Source organism: Physcomitrium patens, chromosome 7, assembly GCF_059467195.1.
Source record: "Physcomitrium patens ecotype Gransden chromosome 7, ASM5946719v1, whole genome shotgun sequence".
In the NCBI taxonomy this organism is placed as follows: Eukaryota; Viridiplantae; Streptophyta; class Bryopsida; order Funariales; family Funariaceae; genus Physcomitrium; species Physcomitrium patens.
In genome coordinates this window covers 61,380-75,555 of record NC_143416.1, presented here as the reverse complement: position 1 = coordinate 75,555, position 14,176 = coordinate 61,380, and the positions used below count along the sequence as shown (strand labels likewise).

The following is a 14,176-nucleotide window of genomic DNA, read 5'->3' as shown; positions in this document are numbered from 1 at the left end:
GTGAACAAAGATCAGAGTATGTGGTGAATACAATTCATCGCATCATAGATTTCCTCAACACATGATGATCGCTCTTTGTGGAACTCGTCCTTAGAAAGGGGGGTAATGTCACGGACATATGTATGTAAACCAGTAATTACATGTATAAATAGGTAGAAGTAAGTAAAAATAGGTAAAAATAAGTTAATTCTATAGTATTTGTTATGGAATCTTCCTAGAAGCTTCATAGACATTGCTTTGACTTTATAAGTGTCTTTAATTGACTTTTTGGATTAAAAACGTGGTCAACAAGTTGGCCATGTGCCACTTATGTTATTAGCTTGAAAACCAAGCTTACTATGTGGCCCATACATAGAAAAACTTGCCCTGTAAGTCAAGACATGTGTCCTACAAAGTCAACACATATTGGAGATCCTATAAAACATCGCCATGTAGTCCTTAGTTAGATAGAGACAAGAGTAAAGCCTTCCTCACTCTTGTCAACTCTTTTCTTACTTTTAGTCTAGTTTCAAGGATCTCTAATTTTCTTGACTTTTGACAATAGCTATTCCAGTTTCTTTCTTATTATTATATATATATATATATATATATATATATATACTAAAATTACTTCTATTTTGTCATCTTTCTTTGAGAGAAGTCTCACTTGTTTATTTGTTTTTAGAATGTTCTTATCCTTGACATATTTCCTAGTTATTACTTTACTCTCTTGACTTTGATTCTTGGTCCTTGACCTCGACCTATATACATAGGATTTTCTTTCTATACACCTAGAATTGACTCTTTGACCATTAACAACTTATCTAAGGTAATATCTTCTACAAGGTAACTTATTTTATTTTCACTTTCACTTCAACAACTTCTACTTATTTCTATTTTAAAGTAATATAAGTATCTAAAAGAATATATGTATATATTTAAAATTAAAAATATAATTTATAAATAAAAATTAAATAAAATTTTAAGATATATATATATATATATTTAAAAATATGGTTATTACAAGAATATATTAAAAAAAAATTTAAAATCGGATTGAAGTAGATTATTATTTTAATTAAATACTTATTCATAGTTATATTTTATATTTTATAATGTCATTAAGATATGAAGCTCTATGTAAAATTTTTTTTGGTATTTAAAAATAAAAAATTAACCAAATACATTATTTTTTGATGTTAAATTTTTTACTTAGAGGATAGCTTTGATAGTTTATATATATAACTTTAAGATATATTTTTAAATTATTTTATGTACATAAATTTAGAATATGTTTTTTTACTTTTAGATACCTTTAATAATTTATGTATATATCATTTTTAGTTTGCTAATTAAGATAATGATAAATGTTTTAAACTAAAAGAGAAATATTATAATTTAAATATACATATGTTTTTAAAACCATATTAATAAATAATATTTAAAGATAGATATTCAATATAATACATCTTAGAATTGATTCATAAAGTTTTAATAAAATAAGGTCTATTAATTAAATATTTTAAAAGCTAAAAATGATATTTATGATAATAATTAATATATTCTATGAAATTTTGACCTCCAAAAGAAGTAAGAACTTTTTTATCCTAAATTCTTATTGCACAAGCAATAATCAATATATCCAAATCATATTATATTCTAATTTAAACCAAAAAAATTAAAATTTATTCTAATGAAAAAATATATAATTCTATACATAATTAAAATAAATTAAATAATTCATACCAATTTCTTTTGAAAATCTTGTTGTATTTAATATAATAAGGTTTAAATCATGGTACTATTTCCAAAAAAAATTAACACTTTTTTTTTTAAAATAATAATAATCCCAAATATTTTGGTTCTCTCAACAAAAGAAAAGAATATAAGGATTAAAAAATTTAAAGACAATGTATAAATTATAATGATAATAAAATATATACATTGTATTTTCTTGTGAAACTTTAAGTACTAATTAATTGTCTCAGTGATTTAGGATTTCGACTATCTTATAAAAGACTCTATCTGTGGTTTGTAGGCTTTCATTTTTTGAATATTTGAGTTTTTTTAATTATTATTATTTTAGAGAGAAATTTGACTTTGATCAACTTTTTTATTCTATCTACAATCACATTATTTTCTATGAACATTTGTAGATTTATTTACCATTTTAATCAAACCTATTTTGGTATATTCAATGATTATCCAAGTGATTGTATATATATATATATATATATATATATCTATGTATTTGGTTTATCTCTCAAGTAAGTAAGAACGTAATTTATTATTATTATTATTAAAATTTTACATACTTTTCAGTACTTTGCATAAAAGAGTATATGTATATTTTTAAGCAGTGTGAGAGTTATGTTATTGTCTATCCTTCATTGATAGAAAATTGTATATTCAGGCTGATTTATCATGGAAAAGACAGTAGAAAAGGAAGGGTGGAAGAGTTTTTGGAAAGTGCCCAACAGAAAGAATGAATGTGAGGAAATCGAGAACAGAGGGAGGGACGGAACGGGGGGGGAGCAGATTGGATGAAAAGAAAAGATAGAGTTGAGTGAGACCACCCTTAACACGGAGACAGAGAGAGAAGGAGAGAGAGAAAGAACGAGAGAGAAGAGATAAAGAAAGAAGGAGAGAAAGAATGAAAGAAAGAAGGAGAGAAAGAATGAAAGAAAGAAGGAGAGAAAGAATGAAAGAAAGAAGGAGAGAAAGAATGAAAGAAAGAAGGAGAGAAAGAATGAAAGAAAGAGGGAGAGAGATAAAGAAAGAAGGAAGGAGAAAGAAAGAGAGAAAGAAAGAGGGAGAGAGATAAAGAAAGAAGGAAGGAGAAAGAAGGAGAGAAAGAAAGAGGGAGAGAGATAAATAACGAAGGAAGGAGAAAGAAGGAGAGAAAGAAAGAGGTAGAGAGATAAAGAACGAAGGAAGATCGAAAGGGGGGAAGTGCAGTGCAAGAAATGCATGCAGGGTCTGGGCAGGGCATGCAAGGCCAGGCGATGATGGCAAGGAAAAGGAAAGGAAAGAAAAGGAAAGGAAGGACTTCCTAAGAAGAGAGGGGGGGAGTGTGAGAGAGAGAGAGGGGCACATGTGACACACACACACACTCACTCACTTACTCACTCACTCTCACACAAATGGCTGCGTAGGAGAGAGGAAGTAGGAAAGAGAGGGAGAGAGAGGTGCAATGGGAATCGGGGGCTGCGAGGGGGGAGGGGGGGAGGAGAGGGACCCATTGCACACACCTCCCCATTCCCTCTTTTCCCCACGCGAGCCTGCCAGCCTGCCAGCCTGCCAGCTAGCCACTGAACACACACTCACACACTCAGCCCCCCGTCCCCCCCTGCCCGGGCCCGGCCCGGCACTCCCGTGGCATTTCCCCTTGCCCGGCGGGGGGTCCTCTTCCGAGGGGTGGGAGGAAGCGAGGAACCACTCTTTGCCTACCTAGATGCCTCTTTGTGTATGTGTGTGTGTGTCCTGTGTTTGTTTGTTAGGGTTGGGAATTCCTGTTTGCAAATACTGGGAGCCGAATTTGCAAGTCTGGGCAGGAGGATTAAGTGCATCTTGTGTCTACTTTCATCGATGATGTTCTCCGCCTTCCCACATCCCACTGTGCTGGCCTGAGCTTCTTCGCGCCGTTGCCGACGTCCTCGCCCCGGATTATCGTCTTGTGTCTCATTTTCCCCTGCGACAGACGTGATTTCTCGATCTTTCTCTTGTTAAGCTAGTGCTTTCCTGCTCGACCCCCCGCCCTTGTTACGCATCTTTCGTATCTTCCTCTTTGCTCGTTCTTCGTGTCGTGAAGAGTATTTTTTCTGCTGTTCCCCTAATCTCCTCATCTTTAGAAACAGTCGCCTACTTTACCCATACTCTAACAGTTTCAGCCGATTAGATCAGCCACCCGGAAGTCGTGGCTTACTTAGCCTTTTCGTTACCGTCACGTAGATTGGCCACCAATCAACGTTTCTGTTTTTCTACGAGTTCCGCTTTGTCTGCCCACTAATTCATATGACAGATTTATATGCATTCATAATCAAAACAAATTGACGAGTTGATGGTATCAGTATGCAAGATGTAAATTTTTTATGATATGGCGACGCGAAGGAGATTTGCGCGAATCTGAAGATCTGTGAAGTAAGGCACAAGTACAAGTTATCCTAAATTTGAGGTGGACGGAGCTTTGGGATTGCAAGGGAGAAACAGTAGGAGAATGAGGGATACTTGCAGAAATGGTGACATGAGTGTTGATAGGGTTCATTCCATAAGTATGATTGTTAGAGCTAAGATGTGAAAAGGAAGAATCGGTGATACCGTAAGCACGTAATGGCCAAGATGGCGGATGGTATTCCGCTTCTCTCCGCCTCGACACAGCGGACATTGGCGGATAAACTGTACGAGAAGCGGAAGAATGCTGCACGTGAGGTACGTGATATCGGCTATCCTCTTTCTTAGTTTAATTTTTATTTTGCCCTCAGGATTGAGATGACCAGCTGCATCTATTACTGCGTGTTGATTTTTGTGATCTGTACTTGCGATATGCTTTTCTGCGAGAGAATGATTGTTTGCTCCTGAGGAAGTGCTTAGTTTCTTTGCTTTCTTCTCTGTCTCAAGGATTTAGTCGAGTCTTCCATGTAGTCACTTCGAGGGTTTAGGGTATACTTGGCAGATACCATTTACATATCGTTTCATCTGATCTAATTTTTTAGATGGAGATGTGGAGATTTGGCTTCGACTGCCTTAATCCTAAATCAACGCCACAATAAATCATTTATCCAGTGTAAATTGTATCTCTGCGTAACATCGGTTTATCGAAGTATCACGCGCCTTATTGATTCCTTGTAGGAATCACAAGTCATGGATTAGAACATGCTGTCGTTATTGACCATCTAGAATCGTACTATGAACTGTATTATAGTTGTATTTCAGTGGTATCAACAAAATCTAGCTCGTCTTCGAATATTTTTATTGCGGGATGATTAAAAGAAAGATTTAGTTTTTCAAATATTTATGATTCACAATTGGAACTCTTCCATATTTGGTTATTCCGTGTTTATGCACGATAATATTACATTATGTTCAAGGCTTCCGCATTGCAAATAAGTTGGATACTGGACGCCAATTTTATGTGCTGGCAATGAACATTTTCTTGAAACCTTGAAGTCAATCTGAATTCAAGTCGAACCAATAATAATCATACTTTTGTTAAGTTATTAACTGTTCACGATTCAAGACGTTTCTCACTTGTCATCTGCGTTCATGTGTGTTGATTCATGGTTCCATTATCAAGTAGTATTTTTTGAATGGTGCAGGTCGAGGCAGTAATCAGAGGCCTTGTAGCTCAGCAAGATCATGATAGAATATCCAGCCTTCTATCTCTTCTTGTAAATGACTTTGCACTCTCTCCACAGTCCAATCACCGTAAGGTAGAAAGCTCGCCACTTGTTTCTACAGTTCAATCATTATCATTGGCTTTCCTCTTTGTTACTTCAGACTTTTCTCCTGTATCTATCGTGTGATTACCCGTTGAAGGGTGGTAGAGAATAATTGTTTTCATTTTTCTAGCAGGGAGGCTTGATTGGGCTCGCGGCTGCAACGATGGGCTTGGGGTCTGAGGCTGTTCAACATCTGGAGGTGAATATTGCATTTCCCCTCGCTGTTGTGTTGTACAATAATCTGGTAGCATGGCCTGTGTTAACTTTTGGGTTCCAACTGATATTTTTTGAAGGAAAATCATTTAGTGAGAGTACTTTGAGGATGTCGTTTTGGTGCTTCTCACTGGATGCGGTTCTATGTATTGCAGAAAATTATTCCCCCAGTCTTGAACTCCTTCACAGACCAGGACAGTCGCGTCCGGTACTACGCTTGTGAAGCTTTGTACAATATAGCCAAGGTAGTACTCCATTCATGTCTTTTAACGTTGATGCTTTTTGAATGGTGCTTCGACCTTTATCAAGTTCTTTGAAAGTATATCTAGAACATGATATTTATTAACACAAATTAGAAATATTGACATCAAATCATCAGTGTGATTCTGGGTGTTTGACGAAGGCATGGACAACTCTGTAATTTGAAAACCTGTACCATGCAGTTTTAAGCATCAATTTATCATCGATTTTAGAATACAGTTTTCTTTTCAAAAACATTTTATTTGCTTATTGTTTAATCTAAAATGGTGTACATGTCTTGTAAAGCCCTTCTACTGCAATTTACAAGGTTATGGACATGCTCGCAGGTGACACGAGGGGACCTTGTGTTGTTCTTCAATGACATCTTTGACGCACTCTGCAAGCTTTCAGCTGATTCTGAGCCTAGTGTACAGCAGGCAGCTCACCTGCTAGACCGCCTTGTTAAGGTTAGGTCTCTGTTCTTTGACAATGGTTGATAATCATGCATTTGATGTCCATGTGGAGATGTTATTGAGTGGTGACAATGACAGCTAATGGAGTAACTACTCTATGCTAGAATGGTTGTTTATGTAGAAAGACCATTTTTCTAAAAGTACATAAGGATGCTTAGCTAAACTGTTTATGTGGTACTGGATCAGGACATTGTAACTGAGAGTGATCAATTCAGGTCAGCTATTATTCACTTTCTTTGTACTGTTGAGACTATGGCAATGTGCACGATTCAAAACAGTTCCATGGTGTCTCTATAAGTTTATCTTGAAACAGTTGCCTGTAACTGGAGGTGCCAATCACTTTAAGTCTCATTGAGTTTGTTGGAACGTTGAGCCTAAGCAGTGTCCGACTTTTTTGTTTACAGCATTGAAGAGTTCATTCCACTTCTTAGGGAGCGCATGAACGTGTTGAATCCTTTTGTGCGCCAATTCTTGGTGGGATGGATTACCGTTTTGGACAGTGTTCCTGATATAGATATGCTTGGGTTCCTACCAGATTTTCTTGATGGTGCGTATGAAACGATTAGTCTGTTTTTCTTTTCTTAGAAACTCTTTCCAGTAGGTCTAAGTGTCAGCTTTTGAAATGTAATCCTGTTTTTTGTAGCTTGTAGTAGGCTCTTAAATAGACTAGAATTGATCACTGTGCGACTTGAGACATCACTTAAAAATGATTCTTTTTTGTTGATTTATTAGTAACTTTGCCATGTGTTTATTCACGTAGCATTATTTTATCATGAAACAAATTTTTCCTTCTCTTTGCACTGTAGGGCTGTTTAATATGCTCAGTGACAGCAGTCATGAAATACGCCAGCAAGCAGACTCTGCACTGGCTGAGTTCCTTCAAGAGATCAAGAATGCTCCGGTACGAAAACCTTCGGCATTTGGAGTCCTCGTTGACTTAATTTCGATTTCGTTTGTCAATGGTTTCGTTGAATCATTTTCAGGTTTCTCTTTACTACGTTTGGGCTTTCTTTCAGGCAGAATCTGTTTGGAACTCAGACTTAATACTTGGTGTAATTTAGGAATGTTTCTTACTGTTTGCACTTGCTATTTGTCTGCAATAGTCTGTAGATTATGGAAAGATGGCAGAGATTCTTGTGCAAAGAGCAGCGTCCGCAGACGAATTCACACGACTAACGTCATTCACTTGGGTATTTTCTCGCTCTTGCTTATGCATTTTAAGTTGCTTCTTAGATTCTATATCTGTGTGAATACTTCTTTGCAACCAATTATGGTCCATTTTCAGTTTGTTCGTCCCTCACAATGTCTTGCATGTATTGCAGCTGAATGAATTTGTGAAACTCTCTGGTGAGCAATTGGTACCTTACTATGCTGACATTTTGGGAGCCATCTTACCTGCCATTTCAGACCAGGAGGAAAAAATTCGAGTGGTCTGTTTTCTATACTTACTCTTGTCCGATAAGTTCTCGTTGGACTTTGCTTTTCCTTTGAAGCGTGAGTAGAAATGTACATTTTCTTAGTTAGTACCATGAAATCTTAGAGCCCGATGCAATTTTTTAGTTCTAATACAATTTGACTGTGCTTCAGTCGTGGGGTATCTGGACATGCCATCGGTATCTTGGTAATATTCAAGCTATATTTTATGTTGTGTCAGGTTGCTAAGGAGACTAATGAGGAACTCCGAACTGTAAAAGCAGAACCAGCTGAAGGATTTGATATTGGCGCAGTTCTTGTTATTGCAAGAAGGTGATCTTTAGGTTCTGGATGATATGCTATTCAACTTAAGTTCCTTATGTGGCACAACCCATTTTTGCTTGTCAACTACTACATTTTAGGATGGTTTTAATCGTTGGGTATACGCAACTTATGTTTGGTTCGCTTTCTTTACTTAAAAAAATCAAGTGTTCCGTGAAAAGACTCTGTATATAATGATCGATGTGCCATTGAAGTGCACTATGACTTGCTATTAAGCTCTTGGCACCGTTACATGAAGGTAACCATTGAGAGCATATTACGATCAGTTCTTCCCCGTGCTATCCTCGGCCCCGTGTGCCAAGTGGGTGTGTACGCGCAAAAGTTTGACCCGTGTTCTGATGCACAAATGTCAGTGCATGGTTCCTATTACTCTTGCTTCAGGGTTCGGGGGCTTAGCACTGTTTTTGTTTAAGAGCTCCATTGCCCTGGGTTCTACTTCCAGTTTGATTCTCTTATCATCATGTATTCGCAACATGATTGTCAAGCTACTCCAAGTATTTGTTGCTGTATTTTAGATAACAAATACAATTGATTATAATGCGCTTAAAGAGCAGATCATTTCCTTAGTTTGAGGACTTAAGAAATGTCGCTGCTGGTAATTTTGATTTGCAGGGAGCTTGGAAGTGACTGGGAAGCTACGCGGCTGGAAGCATTGCGTTGGATAGCACTTCTTCTGGAGCGACATCGAACTGAGGTTACTATCTTTCCTTAAGCATCATTGTCTACATCTGGTTTTATCAAAAAGCATAATTTCCTGTAAGCATATAAATTTGTTTGCCTCATTATATACTCATGAACTTAGATCTAATGGATTACCAGTACCAGCGAAAAATGTTAATATTTTCTGGGGCTGGGGTACAGGTGCTTTCCTTTTTGGACGACATATTCCCTGCTCTACTCTCTTCCTTAGCAGATACTTCAGATGAAGTAGGTCCAACCAACCTCACCATCTCTCTTTTCTTACTGCAAAAATTTACAAGATGAGTTTTTGTGTAGGCTTGTTCTGCATGAATAATTTCCTCAAAGTTCATTTTGTGTTGCGTTGTGTTGTGTTGTCTTGATTTGATCTTGTCTCACCCCCCGTTTGATTGAGTTTGGCTCAAGAGTTTTTCTTATCTGAATTGATCATTCCTTCTACAATGCATAATTGGTTTACCAGGTTTAGGGTTTGTAATTGCATGTTTTAAAATTGGCGCGTACAATAGTTTCATAAGGTGATGGAATTACGGATCTTTCTATCTTCGTTGGTAACAGGCTGTGAATGATATTTCCAGGTAGTCTGTCTCGTCTTGGAGGTTCAAGCCTGCATTGCCGGAGACGCCCAACATTTCCACCGGCTCATGGTCTTCCTTGTTCACAAGTTCAAGATAGAGCAGACGCTTCTTGAAAAGTAAATACTTCTATTTACTCATCTCATAAATAAGGAGTCCTTATGTATTTAACATCGGTCATATGTTGCATACGATCATGGTCACTATCATTATCACATGGTTTCTTTTAGTATCCTTTTTGAAGTTCACCCTTGACATATTAGCTTGTAATCATAAGTACAGGATTTTTTGACTGTGTAAGTTCTGAATGCCTTATGGTTTTGTATGTTTAAAAGTCTCAAAAGATTTTCTTTTCTTTTGTCTAAAGTTTATAAAGGTATGCGAATCGTACAACGCATATTCTTGATTATCCTGATGACCAACAAAAAACAAATCAATCCTGTTAAAAAGTGAAATTATTAAACACGTAGAAGCCGTAACATGAAGTTCCGAAACTCACTGAGCATGCTATTTAAATAATGATGATCGTGCAGGAATAGCTGGAATCCATCCATTTCGAATTTGCGACACACTTATTAGGTTTGTGGAAACCTGTATTTCCGTTAACAAATGTTCTTTTGCTTTGTGGGTGGTGCATATGCAGGAGAGGAACTCTAGCACTTAGGCGCTTGTGTACTCTGTTGGATGCGGAGAGAGTATATAGAGAATTAGCTAACATATTTGAAGGGGAGGCTGATCTGGAGTTTGCCACTACTATGGTTCAGGTTAGTTTTACTACCACATATCACTTTTGTTCTTTAAAGTTCAAACTTTGACGAAGCAGTGAATATATTGGAGAACGTTTATTTGTTCTGCCGGGTATTTTTCGGAAATGGTCGTTTATATCAAATGAGCCTAATCAGTTATCTTGTGAGATGGTTTTGTTTATACGTACTCGAGGTATTTAAAACCTTCAGTTAGCTTTGGTTTTTGCAAGTGCAGGCGCTGAATTTAATACTACTCACAGCACCTGAGCTGGCGGAAATGAGGTCTCTTTTGAAGCAGTCTTTGTTGAATCCAGCGGGTAGAGATCTTTTTGTATCCTTGTCTGCTTCGTGGTGCCACTCAGCAATCGCCACTGTTAGCCTTTGCTTACTAGGACAGGTGAAAAAACTTCGCCTTCAGAATCAACAGAGATTTTTGTCAATGATATGTCGACATGAATTGGATTTTGCCGCAGGTGGTCGAGTAGGGTACTGGTTATAATACATCTTTTTTTAAAAATGGAGCTTCCTATGATGCTATCTTTGGACTTGATCTTGGATCTTCCATTGTGCAGGCGTATCAACATGCCAGTGCCGTCATTCAGGCACTTGGGGAGTCGGACATAAACGTGAATTTGCTAGTACAAGTTGATAAACTCGTGCGACTTTTGGAAACTCCTACTTTTGCTTACTTGAGATTACAGGTGATTCTTGTGAAAACGTTGTCTATGATATTGCATTTCCATAATATCTTTCTACTTTCTAGTGGACAACTGGTGGCATCTTGAGTTAAATGTTTCATCTCCTTGAAAGAAACTATTGTCTGATGATACGTGCAGTTATTGGAACCTGGTCGGTATCCAAGTTTGCTGAAGACCTTGTATGGTCTTCTCATGCTCCTCCCCCAGGTACATCATCATGCTCTCTGATTTCTCAGTTTTATTCATTTAAAATGACATCTTAGTGTGGATTTAACTGGTTATATCCTGATTTGATGGTTCTTTTTCTATTGATAGCAAAGCGCCGCATTCAAAATACTGCGTACGAGATTGAAGACGGTGCCTTCTCAAACTTTTATGCACATGCAACCCTCTCTACCACACACTGAGTTTCCTGGGCTTTCTGCCATAAGGAGAACAGCTTCGGCAGGAGGATATTCGCAAATTTTATCTCACATTCCTACTATACAAACGTCGTCCACAAGTGAGGATGGTGAGAGGAGTTCAGATAACATCAATGGTCCGCTGGGTATCAACTTTGCAGCACAGTTGAAGCAGTTTGAGCATATGCAACACCAACACCATTTGTACCAAAGTCAAAATAAAGCTCCCCGGCGTACCTTGACACCACCACCAGCTCAGGTATATTGCACGCCAAAATTTGTGCTGAAATGGACCTTAGTAGCCCTCTTTTGCATTCGAGTTGCAAGCAGTTTTCATTTACGTATTTATTTTTGTCTGCGTGTGTGTCGGTCCTAATGATTCGAGGCATCTTTTGAGGTGATTGAAGTCACGGTTGAGTGGTCTTCTATGAGCACCTTCCCAAGCTGATTTGGTTCCTCATTATTTTCCCTCAGAATGGACACCATCTATCAAGAACGTCGGACGATGTATCTGATTCAGTAAGGAGGACAAGGGCTGCGTCACAGGTGCGGATGCCACAGCGAACATCATGGCGGAGTTAGTACTAAAGCTCAAATTGCTGGTCACATGTGCTATAGTTATAAACAGGGTCTTACGTGATTCTTTTCTGTACGATTTGTTTGTATAGTAGTTATTCTGCTTATTGGTCATGTACAAGTCATACAAATCATTGTGGCGTAGTGTAAGGTTATTTGGTGCACCATGACGCCACTCCAATCAACGTTAGCTTGGAGTGGATAAAAGCAAGGTTACATAGTGATGTGGGTGTTCAAGGGGTTACGTTAAAATTTCCCCAGGCTCTCTAGGTGTTGTAAAGTTCACTGAGGGAAATTGTCGAAGTTTTGAAATATGCTCACAAATTTGTCAATGCAGCTGAGCTATTTTGTAGCTAATTTGTATACGTACACGCAAATAATATTTTTGATATTGCCACAAAAGCTGACTGTTTCTGTCAAATGATTATAAATAGGTACGATTACCTAAGCCATGAGTATGATGAACATTAGTCCCAGTTGCACACTTCCATTGTTACAAAGTTGAATCCTGCAGAAGTGGACGCTGTTTGTGGAAGGTGAATGGTCCCGGTACAGTTGCGAAGAAATGCATGCGGAAGGCGATTTAGAATTTGGAATATTTGAACGCAAGTTGAACGAACTTTGCACTCGGCGCAAACTGGAAGGAGAAACAAAAATTGTCGATGGAAGTGGAGTAATACATACACAGTGAAAACCTCCTAAACAGGAACAAAATAGATCCTCGAGACGGTTCTGGAGCATGATATGATAGACGTCCACAAAAAATGACTCCTTTGGTCTATCCTAACGGCTGCGACATTGTGATCCTCGTTCACGGATTGAGTTCCTGTTGGGACCAAACTTTGTGTCCGATTTCTGTGGTAGAACTTTTGAAGAGTATGCGCACAGCATCCTTGGCGTGATAGTAGTCAATCTGCCATGAAATCGACCCAACAAAGGTTAATTTACTATTTATACTAAACAAGAAATTAGAATATATTGATCAGAGAAGAAAACTTACCTCTTCTGGGTCCAATGTTAATACGCAGAACGTATCAAGAGGGCCTTGGTTGGGATCAACTTGAAGGTTTCCTTCCGAGGGCTCTGAGCCCTTGGGATGACCAGGATGTGGGGCTGCAAATGCTGCACGTGCTCTAGGCGAGCTGTCGAACCACGCCTTTTCTCTCAGCTACAACACCACAAAACCCCAGGTTGAGAGTTCATCGGTCACAACCTAACAGTCAAAACAATTGCCTTACTCTTCGGAATGCCTGATTCTCTATCATGTTGGGAATCCAGTAAGTAGGAAGGCCTTGTATCACACCGATTTTCTAGCAGATTCATAGTCGGCGTGACCAATCAGGTCCAAGGTGCCGTGGATGCGAAACTGCTCCCACGAATTCGTGAAATGGTAACAGATCTGTGCATGATAGCAAGAATTTTTATTTTAGGTCAAATTACTGGAGTAGTGAACTAAGCTTGCAGGAGTGAATTGAATTTTCAGAACAAAGTAGAGCGGGGCATGCACACCTCACCAAATGGACTGTGTTTAATATCTTCAATCTGTACCACGACATGTACACTGGTCAATATCAACCAGTATTATCAATTCAGAGACACTCGTTCACTTTAAGCAAGAGGATAAATTCAAGGTAGTTATGCTCGCCTTGTGAGTCCGAGAATCCGTTGTAAATTGCAGCTTATCTGAACCTTCCACAAATCCCCTGCAGCAAACGACTCAATTAACTGGAGTTCAATCAGGATTTCTTTCAGAATTAAATAGTTTCCGATTAAAGATGACAAAAAAGACGAGTAGATATAATGAAAATTGACTCAAACCTGAAGATAAGGGTTCGGTTGGCGGGTCTTCCATCAGGCCGTACTGTTGCCTACACACACTGAGAGAGTGTCAGCTCTACAAGACAGGGAATAATTAGTACAGGAGCAGCCTGGGTTAGGTCTTCGAAAAAGGATGAACAAGATTAATTTACCAGTTGAAGGTGAGTTGAATGCTTCAAGTGTTTGTGGCTTTGCATGGCCTGTTGTAACAGCTCCCTCCACGGACTCGTCGCCATGGCTGTCGTAACCACACCCACTCACTGTTTGTTTCTGCACACCAAGTAAACATTGCATTTCGGGAAGTGAAGTCGAAGGGGCATTGGCATGAGATCTCAGTATAATTCGCAGTTGAAAGTGAAGTTGATTCGTGGGTCACCTCTACATCTAGAACTGGAGAAACGAATACAATGGTCAGAGAAGGCGTACAATTGGTACTTAAAGGATCTTGCGGGAGCGGTGAGCAGTCTGTAGGAAGGAGGATATGATCTGTGCCCGAAACGGGGAAGGGAAAGGGAGAGCGCGAAGGTGGCGACAAGACGAGAAATAATGCGACGTGGTTAAGTGGAGC

General features: G+C 38.5%; 2 protein-coding genes across 7 annotated transcripts; one reads left to right on the top strand and one right to left on the bottom strand.

The window, feature by feature from the left end:
• The first annotated feature begins 3,403 nt into the window (after positions 1-3,403).
• LOC112284258 (protein VAC14 homolog) lies at positions 3,404-12,192 on the top strand. 3 transcript variants are annotated; one of them, XR_016503998.1, is made up of 20 exons: positions 3,404-4,407; positions 5,295-5,408; positions 5,548-5,616; positions 5,786-5,875; positions 6,218-6,337; positions 6,530-6,558; positions 6,748-6,890; positions 7,150-7,244; positions 7,447-7,533; positions 7,666-7,773; positions 7,998-8,089; positions 8,711-8,792; positions 8,960-9,029; positions 9,377-9,488; positions 10,013-10,133; positions 10,351-10,432; positions 10,688-10,816; positions 10,952-11,020; positions 11,129-11,473; positions 11,689-12,192. XR_016503998.1 is itself a non-coding variant. In XM_073535100.2 (20 exons), exons 1-20 carry the CDS (start codon positions 4,309-4,311, stop codon positions 11,794-11,796), a joined length of 2,241 nt encoding a protein of 746 aa, XP_073391201.1. In that variant the 5' UTR covers positions 3,404-4,308; the 3' UTR covers positions 11,797-12,192. The 3 variants fall into 3 exon arrangements, 2 of the variants coding, with proteins under 2 accessions (XP_073391201.1, XP_073391200.1); XM_073535100.2 differs by having other exon boundaries at positions 5,551-5,616; positions 10,351-10,512; XM_073535099.2 differs by having other exon boundaries at positions 10,351-10,512.
• A 236-nt stretch (positions 12,193-12,428) lies between these two features.
• On the bottom strand, positions 12,429-14,173 carry LOC112284260 (pyridoxine/pyridoxamine 5'-phosphate oxidase 2). 4 transcript variants are annotated; one of them, XM_024523927.2, is made up of 8 exons: positions 14,035-14,173; positions 13,761-13,878; positions 13,609-13,658; positions 13,436-13,493; positions 13,300-13,332; positions 13,094-13,189; positions 12,791-12,958; positions 12,429-12,703 (listed from the first exon to the last, which is right to left on the bottom strand). In XM_024523927.2, exons 2-8 carry the CDS (start codon positions 13,842-13,844, stop codon positions 12,602-12,604), a joined length of 591 nt encoding a protein of 196 aa, XP_024379695.1. In that variant the 5' UTR covers positions 13,845-13,878; positions 14,035-14,173; the 3' UTR covers positions 12,429-12,601. The 4 variants fall into 4 exon arrangements, with proteins under 4 accessions (XP_024379695.1, XP_090107729.1, XP_024379699.1 ...); XM_090251603.1 differs by having other exon boundaries at positions 13,305-13,332; positions 14,035-14,154; XM_024523931.3 differs by having other exon boundaries at positions 13,305-13,332; positions 13,609-13,667; positions 14,035-14,058.
• Between the last annotated feature and the right edge of the window lie 3 nt (positions 14,174-14,176).